This window comes from Schistocerca americana, chromosome 1, assembly GCF_021461395.2.
Source record: "Schistocerca americana isolate TAMUIC-IGC-003095 chromosome 1, iqSchAmer2.1, whole genome shotgun sequence".
In the NCBI taxonomy this organism is placed as follows: domain Eukaryota; kingdom Metazoa; phylum Arthropoda; class Insecta; order Orthoptera; family Acrididae; genus Schistocerca; species Schistocerca americana.
In genome coordinates this window covers 798,977,767-798,995,142 of record NC_060119.1, presented here as the reverse complement: position 1 = coordinate 798,995,142, position 17,376 = coordinate 798,977,767, and the positions used below count along the sequence as shown (strand labels likewise).

Here is a 17,376-nt window from a genome sequence, read left to right as displayed (position 1 = left end):
GCATAAAATTACGTTAGTTGTTGTTCCTGTTCTTAGTCCCTGAAGACTCTGTCACCCTGGGTGGAGCATGTCACACACAGTGGCCACAGTGTCTTTCTCAATCTTGATAAGAAGCAGATTACATGGCAACCACCAACCGAAGAATATCAGAAATGTTGCTACCTCACAGTACAGGATATACAGGTCAGATTTTGCTTTGTTATAAAATTGTAAAATGTCATTTGGTCACACCTGTCTTGCCTTCAGCTGTTAATGTCATTCTGGCCTGAGCTGCCGGAGTTGGCAGTCATGTGGCTGAGGTGTGCTTGTGTGTGTGTAAGTGAATGGTGTGTGTTTCTCTTTTTCTAATGAAGGCTGTAGCTTGAAGCTTATATTTAAGTGTCTTTTAATTGTGCCTGTCTGCAGTTTAATGTGTCATCTTTCTGGTAAGTAGTAATGTACCCTTTCCTACATTTTTGATATTCCTATCTGGATTTTCCATTGTTTGATATAGTTTTAATCTTGATATGCTATTAATTAATTCTTCTCTAGTCTCTACTCTTGGAATGAACTTCAACTGTTATGAGTGATGATGAACATCTATTATACGAGGTGCATTCAAGTTCTAAGGCCTCCGATTTTTTTCTCCGGACTGGAAAGAGATAGAAACATGTGCATTGTTTTAAAATGAGGCCGCATTCATTGTCAATACGTCCCAGAGATGGCAGCACCGTACGGCAGATGGAATTTTACCGCCAGTGGCGAGAATGAGAACTGTTTTAAATACTTAAAATGGCGACGTTTTCCTTACTTGAACAGCGTGCAATCATTCGTTTTCTGACTTTGCGTGGTGTGAAACCAATTGAAATTCATCAACAGTTGAAGGAGACATGTGGTGATGGAGTTGTGGATGTGTTCATGGGTGCGACAGTTTAATGAAGGCAGAACATCTTGTGACAACAAACCGAAACAACCTCGGGCTCGCACAAGCCGGTCTGACGACATGATCGAGAAAGTGGAGAGAATTGTTTTGGGGGATCGCCGAATGACTGTTGAACAGATCGCCTCCAGAGTTGGCATTTCTGTGGGTTCTGTGCACACAATCCTGCATGACGACCTGAAAATGCGAAAAGTGTCATCCAGGTGGGTGCCACGAATGCTGATGGATGACCACATGGCTGCCCGTGTGGCATGTGGCCAAGCAATGTTGACGCGCAACGACAGCATGACTGGGTCTTTCTCTTCGTTGGTTGTGACAATGGATGAGACGTGGATGCCATTTTTCAATCCGGAAACAAAGCGTCAGTCAGCTCAATGGAAGCACACAGATTCACCGCCACCAAAAAAATTTCGGGTAACCGCCAGTGCTGAAAAAATGATGGTGTTCATGTTCTGGGACAGCGAGGGCGTAATCCTTACCCATTGCGTTCCAAAGGGCACTACGGTAACAGGTGCATCCTACGAAAATGTTTTGAAGAACAAATTCCTTGCTGCACTGCAACAAAAACGTCCGGGAAGGACTGCGCATGTGCTGTTTCACCAAGACAACGCACCCGCACATCGAGCTAACGTTGCGCATCAGTTTCTTCGTGATAACAACTTTGAAGTGATTTCTCATGCTCCCTACTCACCTGACCTGGCTCCTAGTGACTTTTGGCTTTTTCCAACAATGAAAGACACTCTCCGTGGCCGCACATTCACCAGCCATGCTGCTATTGCCTCAGCGATTTTCCAGTGGTCAAAACAGACTCCTAAAGAAGCCTTCACTGCTGCCATGGAATCATGGTGTCAGCGTTGTGAAAAATGTGTACGTCTGCAGGGCGATTACGTTGAGAAGTAACGCCAGTTTCATCGATTTCGGGTGAGTAGTTAATTAGAAAAAAAATCGGAGGCCTTAGAACTTGAATGCACCTCGTATGTCCAGTTACAGAAATCAGGTTAGATTAGAATCTGAAAGCAAACCAAATTAAAATATAAATATTTTTCAGTAGGAATTTCCATTATTATTTATTTCATTTCTGATGACTCTAATCTTGCTAGATTCTGAGGAGGTCCTTAAGCAGTCTGTGCTGTGTTTGTAGCTCTATGCTGCACTTGATGTGACCTAAAGGCGCCTACAAGTCACCCAAGGAGTACCTCGATGAATAATAAAAACAACACATAATCAACAAATGATACAACATAAAACAAATAGTTATATTAAAGTGTGACATAATGTGTGTAAAAATACTCACCTGTCAATGTTTAAAAGCATAACATTTAAAATAATACTAATTACCAACACATTTACTCATTTGTAGATGACTAGGGTACAGAAAAACTTCTCACCTCCAACTCTTGAGGAAAAAAGGCTGAATTTAATAATGCAGAAATTCTGTACGCACTGTCTCATAAAAAAAAAAAGAAAAAAAAAAGAAAAGAAAGAGTAAACATGATACTATCTCTTAAAAATTAAGTGAGTTAATCGACTGGTACAATGCTTTATGATCCTTTTCTTGGCATGACGTATTGTCGAATATATGTAGGCCTACAGGAGCGAGCTCCAAGAAGTTTAGAATACAAAGACATTTTTATGGCTACTATATCACAGTGTATTATGAACAATAGCACTGTAAACAGAATCGCTCTGGTGGCTCTGTGGCCTGGTTAATACACATTTTAAATATGTGATGATGCTAAACTGATTTTGTGGGTACTTTTTGATAGTACCACTATGGCTTCATTAAAGTAGGATGCATTTTAAAATGGGTATGCTCGTCATGTTTTAAGCACATGTGTTCCACATGTATAGAAGAAATGCTTTCAATTATGGCATATTTTATAGTTTTAATATGTAGACTGTCCATTAGTTGTATTTGGTTTTTCAAAGATGGTCATCACTCATAAAAATCTATTGACTAAGACCAAAACATTTTATGATAATATATGGAAATAAAGGAGTTTATTCTGCACTTTATGGATCACTGTATGAGTTGTAGCTATGTCGCAGCTTGTGAAGGCATTACAAAACATTAGTGCGTTGATGATGACTGAGACCAATAACAAAGAAGAACAAAAATTTCATCTACAAATGCCCTCTTTGAAGTGCAGTAGCTAAGGGCAGCTTTCTTCCTTCAAGCAACCAATGAATCCCATACCAGGTCACACCTACACAATAAAAGATAGTTAGAAATCTGCATGTGTCTGTGCTATAGTGGAATCACTGCTGTCAATACCAAAAGTTAAAAAGGGGAAAAAATTGATTCTAAAGCTGTCTGACCACTCAACTCTAGTTTTATGTAATGGATATGATGACATTTCTAAAGACCCTTATGAACTACGAAGACTGGCTTGAATAAGGAGCTTGGTGGTTCCTTCAGACTCTTTCCTCCAGGGAAACATTAACACATACAGACTGCTACAGAGCTCATCCTACAACTGCCCGAATTGTCAAGCTTCAGAGAGCCGTATGTCTTGTGAGCTGCTTATCCTCGACACCAGCAGCCACACACATTTCATCAACTTCCAAATTCAGGGAGGGAGGCAACCAAGGAAAAAGTACATACATATGTAGTTACAAGAGCATCTCCCTAATGAACTGTGTAGGAAAACTCTAGAGCAAATGGTCAACCATAACTTGGTGTTAATACTAGAGGCCAAGCAGTTCTTAGCCATTGTCAGTGATGGTTCAATACATGTCTGGTTGGAGTGAAGTGAATGACAGAGTACTAAGAGCATAACTTTGATAGTGCAACAAGTCTCCTTCTATCCTTGGATGAGGGTCAAAGAAAGATATGATATGAAATAGAATCCTTAGTTTAACCCACTTTAATAGGAAAGCCTGATCTGTCATTAGTAAACTAGAGTCATCAAATCCTGCAACCAAAAGATCAAAAACCGCCATCAATTTGAACTGTTTTGCTAAACACCTAGTATGAATTTCCAAGAACACAGAAGACAAGCAAAGCAAAAGGTATATCAAATTATAGTTGAATACCAGAAGAAGAGCTGCTCTACATACTTCTCAACTCGGCATTCCATTTTAAGAAGAAAAAACCAAAGATTAAATGAAAAGCATGGAACTTGGAAAAGCAGCTGGATTTGATGGACTGTACCTTGGCTTTCTAGTTCATTGTGGACCAACTACAGCAAAATGACTTACCTACTTCTCAGATACCCTACAAACCAAAAATCTTCCACCCCTGATGAAGAAAACAAAAGTATTAGCCATACCGAAACCAAATAAATATCCCACAAAAGCAAAAACTATCGTTCAGTAGCACTTCTAATTGTTGCATACAAACTCCTTGAGCATCTGATGTACAATAGAATTTTTGAAGTAGTCGACAAACACATACCTGCAGAACAAGTGATATTCAAACCATGGAGAAGTTGTAACCATCAGATACTCTCTATCGCTACTTATATCAAAAATGGGTTCGAGAAGAAGTCGATAAGAGTACCTGCCTTTCTTTTTTATCTATCAGCTGCTTACAACACTGTTTGTTGAGAAGGACTTTGAAATTTGAGTGTTATCCCACACCATAAACTTACGGAACTACTTAACCACAGTCTAAGCAATATATACTTTCAGATCTATTCTGACAAAGGCAGAAGCAAAACATTTAAACTGAATGATGGTTTATGTCAAGGATCTGTTCGAGCTTCCCTTTTTTTCAATCTGTAGATGCAAGACTTATTGGAAACACCTTAAAGGAAATTTATTTATGCTGATTACATTTGTTTGGTGGTCCAGAGCTCCAACTTTTCTGATGCTGAAACCACTTTATCCAGTGATATGAAAATCTGGGATGTGTACTTCAAAAAATGGTGCCTTCACCCAAATCCTTGGAAAACAGTGATATCTACATTTCAGCTACACATTAGACTGGCAAGGTACAAACCAGAAGTCAGATTTAGAGTCGAAGTGCTGCCAAGTGCTGCAGTACACCAAAATATCTAAGAATAACATTAGATGGCACTCTTAACTTACAACCAGAATCTTTCAAATGTAGTTGCTCAAGCTAAAACAATAAAGATTCTTCAAAAATATGCTGGTGCCTAATGGGGAGTAAATCTCATATTTTAAGGTACACAGCCTTAGCCGTATCACAATCCATTGCTGAGTACTGGTGTTCGACCTGGATCAATAGTGCTCACACCAGGAAGGTAGATGTGCAATTTAATCAGGCATTGTGAATGATTATGGGATATATTCAGAGTAAAAACACTCTATGGCTTCTTGGTTTGAACAGTATCCCACCTCCAGCTCCAAGAAGATCAGAAGCTCTCCTGGAAGTCTGGAATTACATTCAAAAGAATTCTCAGCTACCCATTCATCAAGATATTGCACAAGCAGAACACCAGTGCTTTAAATTAAGTAAACCATCATGGTACACAGCAACTAACCTTGTTAGATCCTCTTTTAGTAACAGCCATTCATAGAAAATCCATTGGAAGCAGTTATCTGCAGTTAACAAGCATTTGGTGGAGAACCCTTCTACGCAGATAAGAGGTTCCAATCTCCTCAGTTATCAATGGAGGATCATGAACTGAATTGGAACTGGCCAAGGCAGATGTGGTTATCTAATACGCAAGCAGGGATAGGCTGGTTCTGCAGACTGTGACTGTGGAGCCTTCTTACAGCCAATCCCTTATATCATTGCTGACCATACTTTTCGAGCAGACAAAGGAATGATAATGGACATTCGCCATGCATCAGATAAAACAACTGAATGGATCAGGGAACTAGATCTGGAGACATAAGACTGTATGAGATTGTGTTTGTGCACATATGTCCACAGATGTTGTGTATATGCATTTGTTTTCATAATATGATAAACAAAATAAAGTGTGGGTTCAAAAGGTACTGAGGCACTGTTGACACTTTGATCCAGGAGGAGGAGGCAGCTATATGAATGGTCATCACTTCCTAGACAGTAGTGTGTTGGAAATTGTTGTTGTTGTTATTACTACTACTACTACTACTACTGCTACTGCTACTACCTCTACTACTACTACTACTACTACTACTACCACCACCACCACCACCACTGCTACTACTTTAAAAGAAATGGAAACCCATGTGACACAGCTTGGAGGTTCAGTACTTCAGGTTGGTTCCAGCAATGGAGTTTCAGTGGTTTTCTACCTGTATTCATTGAATCTGTTCCTCAGCAGATTTTTAGTTATGGAATTGATGAAGTTATGTCTGACAGTTTTTAGCAGAAGAATGGATCCTTTGAAGAAATGATATAAGTGATACTCTGTTTACTTTAGTCATGAGTAGTGTAATGTCCATGGTGAGGAGGCCCAAGAGATATCCCTTCTTTGTGCAGTATTCAGAAGCATTTTATTTCTTTCCTAACCCCACAAAAGTAATTCATCAATTCTTACTCAAACTTTAGAGATTGATGGACTGGATTGCGGTGACAGGTTTTAACTGACTGGCAAATGAGGGATTCCACTGTTTTAAACAATTGGTGTGGCTTGTGAACTTCGCAATTGATTCAGGGTTTTTATGGTTACCACACATAATGGACCTGAATTGCCTTAGCGACAGGTATAGAGGGGCTGCATTTCGTAAGGCTTCCCTGCAATGTTAGGTAGATTATAGATGCATGGTCTATAGATTAGTGGACCTACTTACCTGAAGATCATTGATACTGTCTACTATATGGGGATTAGACTATCCATAAGTGTCCACAGGGCCAAACCCATTTTTTGTAATGACGCTGGGGGACAACCACTTCATGCCTCTTAGCAAATCCTCACACTGTGTTAGACGTATAAGATCCTCACTGTTCCAAATTCACAAGCATATCAAGTCATTGCTTGCCTTCCAACAAAAAAAATTTTCTCAAATCATCTGCGAGCAACAAGAGTGATTTGAATTCACATAAAGCATGATCTAATGGCACTTGGTGTGGGACAAGTGCCAATTTAAACCCAGGATTAGAACCAATTGCCAGCCTGGTTGCTAAAGAGGCCCAGAATAATTTTACAATACCAGAGAAGGGAAGTTGCTACTCACCATATAGCGGAGATGCTGAGTCGCGATAGGCACAATAAAAAGATTCACACACTCATAGCTTTCGGCCATTAAGGCCTTTGTCAGCAGTAGACACACATACACACATGTACACACACACTCACGCAAATGCATCTTGCACACACGTCTGCAGTCTCAGAGGACAGAAACTACACTGCGAGCAGCAGCACCAGTGCATGATGGGAGTGGTGACTGGGTGGGGGTAAGGAGGAGGCTGGAGCAGGGAGGGGGAGGGATAGTATGGTGGGAGTGGCGGACAGTGAGGTGTTGCAGTGTAGTCGGATGGCAGGAGAGAAGGTGCAGAGGGGGGAGGGGTTAAGTAGCAGAAAGGAGAGAAATAAAAATAAAAATAAATTAAAAGACTGGGTGTGGCGGTGAAATGACGGCTGTGTAGTGCTGGAATGGCAACAGGGAGGGGGCTGGATGGGTGAGGACAGTGACTAATGAAGGTTGAGGCCAGGAGGGTTACAGGAACGTAGGATGTTTTGCAGGGAAAGTTCCCACCTGTGCAATTCAGAAAAGCTGGTGTTGGTGGGAAGGATCCATATTGCACGGGCTGTGAAGCAGTTATTGAGATAAGGGGTATCATGTTTGGCAGCATGTTCAGCAACAGGGTGGTCCACTTGTTTTTTGACCACTGTTTGTCGGTGGCCCTTCATGCGGACAGGCAGCTTGTTGGTTGTCATGCCTACATAGAATGCAGCACAGTGGTTGCAGCTTAGCTGATTTCACAGGTAGCCCGCCTTTGATGGGATAGGTGATGTTAGTGACCGAAATGGAGTAGGTGGTGGTAGGAGGATGTATGGTACAGGTCTTGCATCTAGGTATATTACAGGTGTATGGGCCGTGAGGTAAGGGATTGGGAGCGGGCGTTGTGTAAGAATGGATGAGCATATTGTATAGGTTCGGTGGACGGCGGAATACCACTGTGGGAGGGGTGGGAAGGATAGTGGGTAGCACATTTCTCGTTTCAGGGCACGATGAGAGGTAATTGAAACCCTGGCGGAGAATCTAATTCAGTTGCTCCAGTCCCCGATGGTACTGAGTTATGAGGGGAATGCTCCTCTGTGACCAGACTGTGGGACTTTGGGAGGTGGTAGGAGACTGGAAAGATAAGGCACGGGAGATTTGTTTTAGTACAAGGATGGGAGGATAATTACGGTCAGTGAAGGCTTCAGTGAGACCCTCAGTATTTTTTAGAGAAGGACTGCTCGTCACTGCAGATGCGACGACCACGGGTATGGAATGGGTGGCAGATGTCAAAGTGGAGGTATTGCTGGTGGTTAGTAGGTTTGATATGGACGGAGGTACTGATGTAACCATATCTGAGGTGGAGGTCAACATCTAGTAAGGTGGCTTGTTATGTTGAGTAGGACAGAAAAGCCAAAGAAGCAAGCATTGAAAATCATATGACTTCATGTAATATCTCCTTATATACTATTACCTCTGTGTTGAAGTATACAGTGAATGGGAAGAAGAATGTGAAGTGACTGATAATAAGCTGTGCGGAGTAAAGTCAACTACTGAGTCATGGTGAATCTCCCACTGGCCACACTAATAAGATGAGGCACTTCTCACTCATTTATGTATAGTATATAGCCCACTGACATATGGCCATTTGCTCCAGTGAGAGGGCCTTCCAATTTCTAGCTTTCGTAGCATGTAGATCACAGTGTGTCACATTTAATTGGCTGTGTTTTATATGGAGGCAAGGGGAAAAGACTAGTTTACTTACAGATCTGCATCACATCTTGTATTCATACATTGCATTTCCCTCATAATATTGTTAGAAGATTATAGCCTGCCTGTGAAACCAATGAATTAGTGATTTCATGTAAACCAAATACACTACCAAACATACTTGGTGTACCCCTTCTTATACTTTGCCTTTAATATTTATAAAATCAGACCATCCCATAACAGTACTGTCATACTGATCTGAGCGAAACTGGTCCCGCGGTTTCTTAAACAGTCATTGCCCTATAACCCATTTCACAGTACAAAATAACATTTTTGTTCATGGTAATTAAATGTTAGCACAATTTTGTGAATAGTATTGAAATGTAGGCTATTAATTCATAGAAAGGAGCTTTATCCTGTGTTACACTATCTGATTGGTTTTACTTTGCTCAGATTTCTTTTCTTGTCATGTCCTCGAAATAGCTTTTCTGTTGTCTATTTTCGTTTTTTAATAAATATTCTGTTTTTAATATATGAGAATCATTGTATACAAGAGTGTTTCTTATTGAGCTTATCACAAATTGCGCATTTGGTCAGTATCACATTGTCAGCCTGTTGTATAACCTCATAATATTTCAACTTAACAGTGGATACCGTTAGTCATCTTGGTGTGTAACTGATCGTGACTTCATTTTCAGGGTGTGCTTGGCCTACATAGACGGCAGCCAAGTATTGAGTCCATAATACGTCTGCAAGCACACTGCAGAGGATGGCTTGTTCGTCAAAAGTTCTCAAGAACAAAACTTGTCAAATATATAGTGAAGATCCAGGTACAATCTAAATATATTCCGTTTAATCTGTTATGTCTGCATGTTGTGTAGAGAATTAAAACATCCACTCTGACACTTTCATTGTAGTTTAACTGTGTTTTGTGGTGTGCTGTAATGGGCCCTAAGAATAATCAGTGGACATTAAATTTTGTACATTTTGAAATATACTGTTATGCTATTTGTTTCCTGCAGCTGTATTCATCACCCTGTTAACTGCTGTTATTTTTGATATCATATTGTGAAGGACAATAGGCAAAGTAAATATAACTTCCATTGTGCTAGCGAACAAAAAATTTATTCAAGAGTATTAGGTGTGCGGTTCAATAATTTTGCCGCCTGTAGTTTGCTTTTTTTTTGTTGGTCTAGCATTCACCAGCAAATTAAATGTAATTGTTGACATTTTCTTGAAGCTGTGTGTTCCAGAAAAGAAAACCCTTTTGTTTTATTATCTCACATTTATTCATTTCCACTCTATGGGGCGGGGCATGTGTATTTATTTAATTATTTATTTCCTCCTCCTTCTTCTTTCTCTTTTTTTTGTTTGAGGCTGTCTATTTTTCTCATGATAGTTTGCTGTTGGACACCTGTCCTAACAATTGTGCCACAAAGATTCCCTATATCCTACTTTGTTTCATATTACATAAGTTAACTTCAAATGCACCAGTCTAGTCAATAAGACTATATAAACAAAAGTTTAGGATGTGCACACGAGAAGAAAAGACAAGAGCCCTGGATGTGTTGACATTCTTATGTATAGTCCACACTCACTATTTATTTTATGGTCATATTTTCAGTTTTCTTTGCATTCATTCATCCATCCACTCAGAAAGATTTTGCAATAATAACAACAACAACAATAAAAAGATTAAAAGAGAAGCACTTATAACACTCAGTGTTATCCATACATTTCTTAAATGAAGAGTGTGATGTTTTAATGGAATATGAACTTCATAAACTGACCCTCTTAGAAATCTGTTCATACTTTCTGTTATAATTTTAAATTATTGTGGAAATATTTTACTAGTGGAATTCTGAAGCCAATCAAATAATAATATTGTTTACCTGCCCTCTGAAATGGAATTCCTGCATAACTATAACATTCTATCCCATCAGAATGGTATTTTATTATATGATTTCAAAATCGCAAACAGGAATTGTATAAAAGACTTGGATAACTTCTTATGTTATGGTTGTTAGTATCTTCTTTTCTGTACCAATGGGACTAGAGAAAAGTTGCTTTGCTAATCACCCATACAGACATTCATTATGTACTACTATATTTAGTTTTATCCCTGGTAAATGAGACTCGTCAGTGGTTTTATAGGATATGTAGTAGAGATACGAATATACTAGAACAGGAGGGGAAAATTGCCACCCTTCAGGCGGAGTTAGACAAGGCCAGGGGAGATCTTGACAGGTTAAGGAGGGAGAAGGGTAAAGAGAGGTGGGATGTGACAACAGGCAACAGGAGGAACAGCCCTAGAACTTTGTCTAAGAGCTTCGTGGTGAATGTGGAAAATAGATTTGACCTGTTGCTTCAGTTAGAAGCTGGTGAGCCTCAAGCAGTTGCAGGTGTAGACAGGGCACAACAAACTTTCAGCAGTAAATTGAAAAGTAAGAATGTAGGGAAATCAGTAAAGGGAAAGTAAGTGTTGTTGTTAGGTAGTTCCCATGGAAGAGGTGTTGGCCAACTTTTGCTGTATAAAATAGGATCAGATACCAGGTCACCAATTTTTTTAAACCTAGTGCTGGTCTGGAGCAGGTGACAGAGGATTTAGGATCACTTTGCAAAGATTTCATGAAGGAAGACACCATGGTTATAGTGGGTGGGGCAGGTAATAGCATTGACAGAGATCCTGCGTACAGTATAGAGTGACCTGGCAAAGATTGCACCAGTGTCGAAACATACTAGTGTTGAGTTTGTATCTGTTCTTGGGTGCCATGACTGACCTCATTTGAACTCTTCTGTCAAGAGAGTTAATTTGGAGTTGGAACGGCTGCTTATATCGGGTGCAGGATCACACATTGGTGTGGTTCCTGTTGATTCTCTCAATAGGTGGGATTATACTAGGCATGGACCTCACATCAACAGGAAAGGTAAGGGTAAACTGGTTGGGAAAATAGCAGGAAAGCTAAAGGGGGAGGCACTGTCATGAGTGACAAAATACCAGTGGTTATAGGGTTCAGAAAAGACCCTTTTTTAGGGTAGGAAGGACAGAAAGAAACCAAATTTTAAGAGAGTTTAGGACTAAGACAAACCTTCAGTTTGAGAAAGAAACCAAAAAACATAATTCTAGCTTATTACTTCAGCATGAACACCTATTGGTTAAGAATTTGCAACAGTCAGCAAATATTTCAACTGTACTCAATTTTAACTCAGTCAGTGTGAAATGTCAGCTATCTTTATTGCATCAAAATAGTCGAGGACTGCGAAATAAAATTAATGAATTAATTATCTGCATAGATGAATTAAAATCCTGAAACCCAGCTGACATGATCTGCCTCTCTGAACATCATGTGGCCACTGGTATAGAACTTTTAAGTGTTACAGGGTTTAGGTTAGCATCTCACTTTTGTAGAGCAGAAATGGAGAAAGGAGGAGTTGCCACATTCATCAGGAACTGTCATAAATTTAAGAACATAGACATTCATAAATTTTGCCTAGAACAGCATATGGAAGCATTTGCAACAGAAGTAGAATTTCGCAAAAAATCCACCATAATATTAAGTGTATATCGATCACCTGCAGGTAACTTTAATCTGTTCATAAACCACCTGGAAGCTTGCCCATTTAACAACCAAAAACAAAGAAATAGTGGTTGCTGGTGATTTCAATGTAGATTTCCTGAAAGACTCTCCCAATAAGAACTTATTTGGTTTAGTAACACTATCATTCAACTTAATTCCCACTGTAAAGTTCCCCACTAGGGAAGCCAATTGCTCACAAACAGCCATTGATAATATCTTTATAGAAAAGTCCAATGAACAAAATTATGTTACAAAACCAGTAGTCAATGGCCTCTCAGACCATGACATGCAGTTCCTTCTGTTAAATGTTAATACTGAACAGGATATAAAATCTGTTAAATCTGAGCTCAAGAGGGTAATCAATAAGCCAAAAATTGATTATTTTAGGACACATTCACTGGACTGATGTTTACAGTGCTCATGGCATGAATGAAAAATATAACACTTTTGCTAATAAAGTGCTTACCTTATTTGAACACTGTTTTCCCCCAAAACTAACAAAGGTTAGAGCAAAGTCTACAAAGAAGCCATGGATTACTCAAGGAATAGGGCTATCTTGTAAAACAAAAAGGAAACTGTATCTGTCAATCCGAAGCAGTTCTGATGTTGATGCTAAAGCACATTACAAGAAATACTGCACAATATTTAAGACTGTAATATGGACATCAAAGCAAGTATATTACAAGGAAAAATAGTCATATCAGATAACAAAGTAAAGACAATATGGGATATAGTGAAGGAGGAGACCAGTAGAACCAGACATGAAGAGGGACAAATAGCATTAAGAGTAAATGATACATTGGGGACAGATGTGTGTAGTGTTGCAGAACTTTTTAACAAATATTTTATAACTGTTACTGAAAAGGTGGGGTTGTCAGGTTCTGTAGATGCTGCTATGGAATAGCTCAGACCAGACATTTCAAGCAACTTCCATAATATCAATTTGACCCTAACTACTCCAGCAGAAATAATTTCCCCCATAAAATCTTTAAAATCAAAAACATCTAGTGAGTATGAAGAAATATCAACAAAGCTAATTAAAGAATGTGATTCTGAGCTAAGTAACATATTAAGCTATCTGTGTAACCAGCCATTTATCAGTGGAATATTTACTGAATGGTTGAAATATGCTGAAGTTAAGCCACTGTTTAAGAAGGGAGATAAAGAAATAGCATCAAATTTCCATCCAACTTCACTTTTGCCAGCATTTTCAAAAATTTTAGAAAAAGGAACGTACAATTGGCTGTATAACCATCTTATCTCAAATAACATACTGTCAAAGTTCCAGTTCGGATTTCTAAAGGGTTCTGATATTGAGAAGGCTACTACACTTACAGTGAAAATGTGCTTAATTCATTAGACAAAAAATTGCAGGCAACCGGTATATTTTGTGATATGTCAAAGGCATTTGTCTGTGTAAATCACAATATCCTTTTAAGTAAATTAGAATATTATGGTGTAACAGGAAATGCTGCAAAATGGTTCAAACCTTATATCTCTGGCAGGAAACAAAGGATGTTATTAGGAAAGAGACATGTATTAAGCTATCACGCATCACCCAGCTGGGAAGTAATTACATGTGGGGTCCCACAAGGATCTATTTTAGGGCCCCCTTACTTTTTCTTGTGTATATCAATGACCTTTCATCAGTAACATTACCAGTTGCCAAGTTTGTTTTGTTTGCCGATGATACAAACATTGCAATAAATAGCAAATCAAGTGTAGCCTTAGAAATATTGGCTAATAAAATATTTGTGGACATTAATCTCTGGTTCCCAGCCAATTCTTTGTCACTAAACTTTGAAAAAACACACTACATGCAGTTAAGAACTTGTAAGGAGTGACCCATGAGTATATGCCTAACATATGACAACAAGCAGATAGAAGAAGTGGACAGTGTTAAATTCTTGATATTACAGCGTGATAATTAATTCAACTGGGAGGAGCACACCACAGAACTGCTGAAGCGTCTTAATGAATCTCTATTTGCAATGCGAATTGTGTCAAACATTGGGGATATAAAAATGAAAAAGCTGGCATTCTACGCTTACTTTCATTCCATAATGTCATATAGGATTATTTTTTGGGGTAATTCATCAGCCAAGCTAAAGTTTCCTGGGCACAAAAACCTGCAGTAAGAGTTATATGTGGTGTGAACTCAAGAACATCCTGCAGAAGCCTGTTTAGGGAACTAGGGATACTAACTACTGCTTCCCAATATATTTATTCCTTAATGAAATTTGTCATTAAAAATATATCACTTTCTCAAACCAACAGCTCAATTCATGGAATCAATACTAGAAATAAGAATAATCTTCACAAGGATTTAAAGTCACTTAGTCTTGTACAAAAAGGTGTGCTATTCAGGAACACACATTTTCAATAACTTGCCAGCAGCCGTAAAAAGCTTAACAACCAATGAAACTCAGTTTAAGAGAAGCCTAAAGGATTTATTGGCGGCTAACTCCTTCTACTCCATTGATGAATTTCTCAGTAGAACCAACTGATGTGTGTGTGTGTGTGTGTGTGTGTGTGTGTGTGTGTGTGTGTGTGTGTGTGTGTAAGTACTATCTAACTTCTGCACCATTTCAGTGCAGTAATGTGTTCATTGTAAATAATTATTATAGTAGTTCTATTACATGTTTATTACCTTGTAAATTAAAAAAAAAACTTTTTAATTCAGTGCATTAGTGTTTGTAAAATGATTCTTTCATACTGTGTTCATTAAAAGAAATGACAATCATTCCACATGGGACCTGTGGAAGGTACATTAGCTTATTTGTTTCAGTTGTAAATATTTTTCATGTATTATTGTTCTTCTGAAATGTTCTACATCCTGGAGGACCTCCTCACTACTGATCAATTGGAATGAAAGTAAATCTAATCTAAAATCTAACCTTCTGTAAGAAACCGGGAAATGATATTTGCTACTCAATTAACACTAGTAAATACTACGGGGTCTCCCTGCCATTCATGCCATATGACCTTAGTGTACTTTTTAGAACAAAAAGTGGTAGATTGGCAATATATCAGTTGTATATTGGCAATATATTTACATTTACCTTTAGTGCAGTAACACAGGAGTCACTATTCAAAACATTTCCTTCAAACATTTATTCCAAGTAGAACATTAATTATTATTACTTTCTAACTTCATTGTACATTCTGTTGCTAATGCAGCTATATTATTCACATTTCTCATGATTTGAGACTTTAATATGTAGGTATCGACACCCCCCCCCCCCCCCCCCCCCCCCCCACCACCACCACACACACACACATTTTTTTAAAAAAATGTGCTCCCTTGGGAATTCATGTCCCAGGATTTGTACACTTCTCACCAACACATTAATATAGAACTGAGCATCATTATAGCAGATGCATTTTTTTCAGGCTTGGTGGCGAGGAATACTGGCACGCCGCCTTTATTGTCAATTGAAAAAGCATCAAAGTGTTAAAGACCCATTGGATTTCTATCGTGAGCATGTGAGTATTAATAAATGAATTGGTTTTAATAGTTCTTGCTTTTATTTTATGTCAAAAACACTCATAATCAACTTATCCAAGACTATTGGTATTTCTAGATACTATTACATTGTCCATTGCCTTAGACTCAACATTCAATACTAGCATTATTTTGTGCATTCAGTGACCATCTGAGACTACAATGATGGAATATTTTCAACTGCAGAAATTAAAGAGTTGGGTTTAAGACATCCTCAGCCTGTAGGTAAGCCATGCATTGGTAGAAACACAAACAGACACATACATACACACAAAATTCAAGCTTTCGCAACAGACTGTTGCCTCATCAGGAAAGAGGGAATGAGAGGGAAAGACGAAAGGAAGTGGGTTTTAAGGGAGAGGGTAAGGAATCATTCCAATCCCGGGAGCGGAAAGACTTACCTTAGGGAGAAAAAAGGATGGGTATACACTCGCGCACACACACACACACACACACACACACACACACACACACACACACACATATCCATCCACACATATACAGACACAAGCAGAAAAAATATATATAATAGAGGGAAACATTCCACGTGGGAAAAATATATCTAAAAAGAAAGATGATGAAACTTACCAAACAAAAGCGCTGGCAGGTCGATAGACACACAAACAAACACAAACATACACACAAAATTCTAGCTTTCGCAACCAATGGTTGCCTCGTCAGGAAAGAGGGAAGGAGAAGGAAAGACAAAAGGATATGGGTTTTAAGGGAGAGGGTAAGGAGTCATTCCAATCCCGGGAGCGGAAAGACTTACCTTAGGGGGAAAAAAGGACAGGTATACACTCGTACACACACACATATCCGTCCACACATACACAGACACAAGCAGACATTTGTAAGGCAAAGAGTTTGGGCAGAGATGTCAGTCGGGGCGGATGTACAGAGGCAAAGATGAAGTTGAAAGACAGGTGAGGTATGAGCGGCGGCAAATTGAAATTAGAAATTAGCGGAGATTGAGGCCTGGCGGATAGCGAGAAGAAAGGATATGCTGAAGGGCAAGTTCCCATCTCCGGAGTTCTGACAGGTTGGTGTTAGTGGGAAGTATCCAGATAACCCGGACGGTGTAACACTGTGCCAAGATGTGCTGGCCGTGCACCAAGGCATGTTTAGCCACAGGGTGATCCTCATTACCAACAAACACTGTCTGCCTGTGTCCATTCATGCGAATGGACAGTTTGTTGCTGGTCATTCCCACATAGAACGCTTCACAGTGTAGGCAGCACGGCCAGCACATCTTGGCAACACAACCACCTAACCTTTATGCACATCATTATCTACCTACACAAGTTCACCACAGGATCAACGTAGCCCAGCCCTAACCAACCCTTTTTCGCCTTTTTTCACACCAGATCTCCATTTACCTTTATCTCTCCCCATATATTTTTTCATATTTATTTTCATTTCAGCCTCGTGTTCCACTTTCCACCTTCTAGTACCATGTCACCCTCAAAACACCTTCACAACGACCCCATTAAGTTTTATTTACATTCCCTCCGCAAACATGCCTTCGCCCTAGCCAGATTACACTCCCATATTTTATTTTCTCAGGCTTGTCTGACATTTGGCATCACCCCCAAAGGCCTCAC

At 39.2% G+C, this 17,376-nt stretch overlaps 1 protein-coding gene across 1 annotated transcript in view; it reads left to right on the top strand.

The window, feature by feature from the left end:
- LOC124612604 (ras GTPase-activating-like protein IQGAP1) overlaps positions 1-17,376 on the top strand; it is a 340,604-nt gene that overhangs the window by 176,601 nt on the left and 146,627 nt on the right. The window contains exons 16-18 of the mRNA XM_047140897.1: positions 37-183; positions 9,388-9,519; positions 15,661-15,753. Coding sequence (XP_046996853.1) covers positions 37-183; positions 9,388-9,519; positions 15,661-15,753 — 372 coding nt within the window. The remainder of the gene's footprint in view (positions 1-36; positions 184-9,387; positions 9,520-15,660; positions 15,754-17,376) is intronic.